At 51.3% G+C, this 6000-nt stretch overlaps 1 protein-coding gene across 2 annotated transcripts in view; it reads right to left on the reverse strand.

Moving 5' to 3' along the window:
- The window catches only part of NPR3 (natriuretic peptide receptor 3), a 52156-nt gene extending 46505 nt beyond the window's left edge, over positions 1-5651 (reverse strand). Inside the window, exon 1 of one of the 2 annotated variants that reach the window (XM_032992196.2) lies at positions 1638-5651. In XM_032992196.2, coding sequence (XP_032848087.2) covers positions 1638-2349 — 712 coding nt within the window. In that variant the 5' untranslated portion in view covers positions 2350-5651. The remainder of the gene's footprint in view (positions 1-1637) is intronic. The other variant, XM_042804816.1, reaches the window with a different exon arrangement.
- Between the last annotated feature and the right edge of the window lie 349 nt (positions 5652-6000).

The following is a 6000-nucleotide window of genomic DNA, read 5'->3' on the forward strand; positions in this document are numbered from 1 at the left end:
AGGACAAACGAAGAGGTGAGAAGGAGGGAGAGACCCCATAGGGCACAAGGCGGGGCGGGGGAAAGGAGTCAGATGGATGGCTGCTTTTGTTCAGTCATTTGCAAGTTACAGATTATGAAAGACCAACATTCTTGGCTCAGCAAAGCACTTAAGCTCAGTCTGAAAGCAAGCCTCTCTTCCCAGAGTGTCAGCACAGGCTGAAGATCAGGGCTGTCTGCAGCCATCAGTCACATTCCCACAGCATAGCCACAGCCCCCTATGGCTAAGGGCAAACACTCTTCCTGCCATAAGCATGCTGTTATGCTCTTAGCATCAGTAAAGCCAAAGACACACACACACAAAAGTTACTCCGAGTAAAAAATAAAAGCATCCTTCCCCACACAGCGGTTTCCTCTAGCACTTACACATTTCTTTCTCTCCATTCAGTGTTATTTCCCTGAACGGTACTTACTAGGAAAGCTCTATTTTAAGCACCTGCTTCAGTGAATAGATAATTAAAGAGCCATATGCTATTAGACCTCAGTTATCTCACAACACACTCCTGCACACATTAAGGATTTCACAGCAGTGTAATGACGAGAGCAGTGCAAGGCTGCTCTGCCTGCTGCCTACAGCACGGTAACACCAGTTGTGCCAGTCACGCACGCCATGATCTTTATCGGTCCAAATCTGATGCTATTTAGCATTCTACAACCAAGGATGTAAAAACTGTATGAAACATTTTGCACATCTAACCCTCTTTGAAAAACAGGTAAGGGCTTTCTTGAACTTGATCCTGCAGTCCACTCCTGAAACACACCTATTCTTTTTTCGCAATAACTTACTGGGGAACCCTATGGTGGTAGAAGCCTCTAACAGAAAATGCCTTTTGATAAGCCCATGCATCCACACATTTCTCAGCAAGATCTCACTTTAAAACACATCTAACTACAGATCTGCATGTCCCAAAGCACTCCAACCGTTTTACTACTTCATGTTGCAGAGCCAGTTCATCCAGCCCAGGGGTGACTTTCCAAGATGTTTTACAAGCCATTTATCTCCACTGTGTTTTGCTAACAGTTGGTGGCAATATTAGTGCACACACCCACGGGTTTCGCATCCACACATCCCCCAAAATGACCGCTTCCCTAAATGCATGTTATTTATGAGGTACTCGATGGGGCTTCCAACGGCAGGAGTGGGGAAAAGGATCCCCGTGGCAAGCCACAGCAGGGTGAGAAGAAAACATCTTTGCTTAGACTTTGAACTTGCAGAGAGTCACTGCAAAAGTCTCAGAGAATAAGCAACAGATCTGCTGCTCCGCAGATGCGGGCGATTTTGAGTAACCCAGACCGCCGGCAGAACGCAGGAATCATTCTTACTATGCCACAAAACCCCCCCAGCACGGTCCCCGAGGGCGAGCCTCCCTCCCCGCCGCGGGAGGCAAAACTCTAACGAGCTCCTGCGCGCACGGCTCTCGCTCGGGGCGGCCGGTCCCCACCCGGCGAGGGATGCCTGGCCCGGGGACGCCGCCACAGCCCCGCAGCGAGTTCCCCCACGGGCGGGGACGGGACCTTCCCCTCCCGGTGTTCCCACCGCCCCGTCCCTGAGCCCAGCCGCCACCGAGGAGCCCCGCCGGGCTCCCCGCCGCCACTCACCCCTCTCGCCGGTCTGGAGGGCACGGACGACGTCGTCGAGGTCGAGGTGTCGGCTGCTCTCGTCGAAGCTGTGCACGGCCATGTGGAAGGCCTCCTCCTGGAAGACCACATGGACGCCCTCCATCGCGAAGTAGCAGCTGCGCTCGGAGTTGCTGTCGCTGTAGAGCAGCGTGGCCCGGCTCCACTGGTGGTGGCGGAAGAGGGCCAGCAGCATCTCGCCCATCTTGGCGTAGGCGGGGGCGACGCGGGTGAGGTGCGAGTACTCGCCGCCCTTGGCGCCGAAGCCGGCGGCCAGCGCCCCCGCCGACAGCATGGGGACGTCCCAGTGCGCTGCCAGCCGCGCCACCGGCGCCGCCGCGTACTCGCAGACGGGCCCCAGCAGCAGGTCGGGGCGGCGGCGGTGCAGGGCCACCATGTCCACCAGGCTGAAGAGAGCGCGGTTCCCGCACGCCGAGTCCTCGTAGGTGAGCTGGAAGGCGTAGCCGGGCGGCAGGCCGGCGCCGCTCTCCCGCAGGCTCCGCACCGCGTACTCGATGGCCGGCCGCACCCGCCCCAGCGAGAAGAGGTAGGCGTCGTCCTGCGGCAGCAGCACCAGCACCCGGATCAGCTTCTCCTCCTCCTCCGCCGCCGCCTCCGCGCCCGCGGAGCCGCCGCCCAGCGCCGCCCGCGCCGCCAGCACGCAGCAGAGGCTGCCGAGCAGCCAGGGCGGCATCGCGCCCACCCCCCACCCCGAGACGCCCGAGCTCCGGCAAACTTTTCTCTCTCTTCTCCCTTCCCCACCAACCACCGCCACCACCACCCTTTCCCCGCCCGCCTCGAAATTGTTCGGTCGTGCTTTATTTCTCAGGTGTTTGGCGAATTCACAACCTGCCCCCGCCTGCGGGTTACGGACGGAGTACCGCGGCTCTGCTTTTCTTATAAATAGATTATGATGGAGGAGGAGGATGACTAGCCTCTTACCCCCCGCCCCCCCCGCCGCCGGATCCCCCCGCGGGGCTGCCGAGCTGCACCCTCCCCGCTTAAGTAGCGCGGGAGCGGAGGCGGCCGTCCACACGCCCTGCGCGGCGCGGCCGGGTTTGTGCGCAGGGAGGAGCCGGCCCGGGCGCTCCCGCCCGCCCCGCCCGCCCCCTCCCGCGGCCCCCCCGTGCCCGCGCACCTCTCCCGCCGGCCGGGGCTGCGGGCATGGGGAGCGCCGAAAACGGGGGGGGCGGGGTGGCCGCCGGTCACATCTGTCACGGCTGAGGTCCGTCTGTTCATGTACCGTCCCGATCGGCTGCTGCCCTCGCAGCGACCAGGCTCGAGGAGTAAGGGATCCCGTCTCGCTTTCATTTTTTATTTTTTAAAATATTTTTTTGGGTTGCTTCAGACCGGTTGAGCTACTCTTCACTGAATATGGGAAGCATTTGAGCCCCTTCCCCACTACCGTCCGTCCCCCCCCCCCCCCCCCCGCCTCCCCCGAGGGCTCACGGGTCGGTGCTCGGAAGGGCTGGGGGATTTGGGGGTGTCACAGCATCGGCACCGGGGGATGCAAGTAGCACGCTGGAGGGCACTGCAGCAGGGTACATCAGAGCTGCCCGGCTCCCATCTGCTCACCCAGAAGGGTGCCCGTGCTCAGGGGCAGGATAACTCTATGGGGAAGCTGGCACCGGATCCCTGCCCCCTGCCTGTATCCTCTAGGGTCTTTCTGAGACCCCCATGCCAAGAGGGCCCAGATGCAATCTCCAGTGGCCTCCCACCCACTGTGTCAGAGATGCAGTTTCATGCCCCAAGCAGCAGAGGTTTCACCAATGATGAAGACAAGTCCTGTTCTGAGATTATTTTATCGGGGGGAAAAGAAAAATAACCTTTTTAATTATCTTGACAACACTGGCTAGTCAGAGCATGTTAAATGCACCCCTCTTCAGCTCTGCTTACTAGCCATAAAGTTGCTTTGCTTAAGATTTTGTTAGTGTCCATTTAAAATGGACTCTCCTGCTCTGGAATAAAGTCAATGCAAAAACTGCAAAATGTTTTGTCAAAGAGGCTTTGGAATACCTGATGCTTTTTGACAGCAAAATCCTAAAGGATGGCTCTCTATGGAGTTTTCTGTGCCCCGTAACAGCATGCACCCTCAAACCCAGAGCAGGGCTGGGCGGTTTGATGTTTTATGGTTACTCAGAGAGTGCCAGGTTTGCATTCAAAAGGTGAGTGAACTGCTCCTGGCTTTACAGAAGGGGTTTGTTTAGTTTAGCACAGAGGTCATTGTCAGGGCAGTATGTGTAAACTTACTTTTGTTGCTGCCTTCACACTGCAGTCTGAATGGGAAACCTGTGCTCCTGGGGTGACCATCTGCTCACCTTTAGGATGCCTCAATTAAAAAGAAAAGAAAGCTGGAAGCGCTTATGCGATTACAACTGAGCAGTGGAATGAAAACAGCAGGTAACACAATGTATAGAAATAATCATCAAAAAATCTTTTTTTCAGGAACATTTATCTAACGGGGCTCAGTAAAATAAAGAAGCTCAGAAATTCAAAGATGAGTAGTGTCTCTGAGAAATGTGCCTCTCATGTAGTTTTATTTGATTACTGAATTGAACTTCAGAGTGTTCTTGAAGATTACATAAACACCCACCCTGGTGAAGCTGGTTTTGTATGTTCCTGTACTGTAAGTTATGCCAGGCATTTTTTGTTGTAAATGACTCCATATAACATAGTGGAGATTAAGCAGAATGTTACAATATACAACACACCAGCCATCTTCACCACAAAGCTTGCAAAAACATTTTCTTAAGACACATTTTGAAATTCTGACCTTTGTAGTCACTGCTTTATGGTGACCCTACAGATGTGTTTACAACACTGAAATCTGGACGGATCTCTCTTGATTCCCTCCTTCCCCCACCAGAATATCTTTTTCATTTTACGTTTGAGCTCCATACTCTCCGAGCTGTCCTATTTGAGCGTAAGCTGTGTAAACACAACAGAAGAGATAGTAAGCCCATAAATTACAGGGCTGCCATCCCTTCACACTGGCTGCTCCTTGTGAGGTAAAATACTGCTGGGAATTAATAAAAGTGGGAGAAGCAGGGCCAGTATGAGGGGGAAAAGAAAGAAGAGGCATCTAGCCAGTACTGTGTAGCAGTAGTAGCACCAAAAACCAATTTTGATGCTTTCAGAAAAAGATTTGGCCCACAGTATGTGGTCCTTACTCACCTGAGCAACTGCATTCAGCCCTGTGGGAGTCACAGTGTCTCTGAGAGCCCAAAGTGTCACCAACAGCTCAATTTTTCCCCTTCACCCTAAGCAGTTTTATAAAGATTTCCAGCCTGTGATTGATTTATTTTTCAGAGCCAGGAATTTACGCACGAGAATTTACTTGTTAATCCCAATTCAAAATGTCACTTAATCCACCTCATCATTAGTTCTCTTACTGTATATTTCAAAGCTATAAATTCAACATTCCTCCACAGACATTTTTTTTTTTCAGCTACATAAATACTTTTTAATAAGAACAAATCCTGCAATCATGAATCAGTAGCAGGCAGAATGCCCACAAACTGCAGCGAGAGCAGAGATTTCAGGCTGGCCTTTGAGCACTAAAGTCATTTCAGACACAGGCTATTCCCCCCCAGAAATAACTCATACAAAACCCGAGATTCACTTGACTTGCTCCAGCTAACATCAGCAACAGTCTGAACTGCCTGCTGCAGATTAAGGAAATTCTTTACAGACAGGTTCGCTGAAAACATAGTCCCCCCTAGAGGTTGAAAAGATTAAATATTTTAACATTATCTGCACTGCAAATATATCCTGCCATTCAGACTTTTACATTATTTCCTTGTTTTTCAATCTATTCTGTTTTTATTTCAAGGAATCTATCTGGAATGCACCTAAGGGATTTCTTACTGCAACATGATGTATCTGGGAGTGTCTTTTTGTGCTTTGTGGTCTTACCTTTGTATACTTACATTGTATAAAAATTCAACGCAGCTTTTAGGTGAAAATATTGCAGCATGAAAACTCAAGATGAGTCAATTTGATCCTAAAAAAAAATAAATGGAAAGGGGGCATATTTACTTGTTCTTCTTTTAATTGAAACCAACTTCTGTGTAGGTATGTATACAAGAACTACAAGATGACAAAACTACACATACAAAACATGAGCATACATACATACAGCAATAACACTTTGCAGAACTTGGTACTCTTACTATCTTAACAGCTTCCACTTCACAGCACAAAGTAAGGTAAAGGTGAGCAGGTGGATGTCATTTTTATTTTACAAATGGGAAGAACAGAATTTGGGAAGGCGAAACGTGATGTCCTAGAAGTCTAGGGTGATCATCCCTCCACAACTGCTTATATTCAATCCTGCTGCTAAAAT

This window comes from Tyto alba, unplaced genomic scaffold, assembly GCF_018691265.1.
Source record: "Tyto alba isolate M040663 unplaced genomic scaffold, T.alba_DEE_v4.0 Super-Scaffold_42, whole genome shotgun sequence".
Classification (NCBI taxonomy): Eukaryota; Metazoa; Chordata; class Aves; order Strigiformes; family Tytonidae; genus Tyto; species Tyto alba.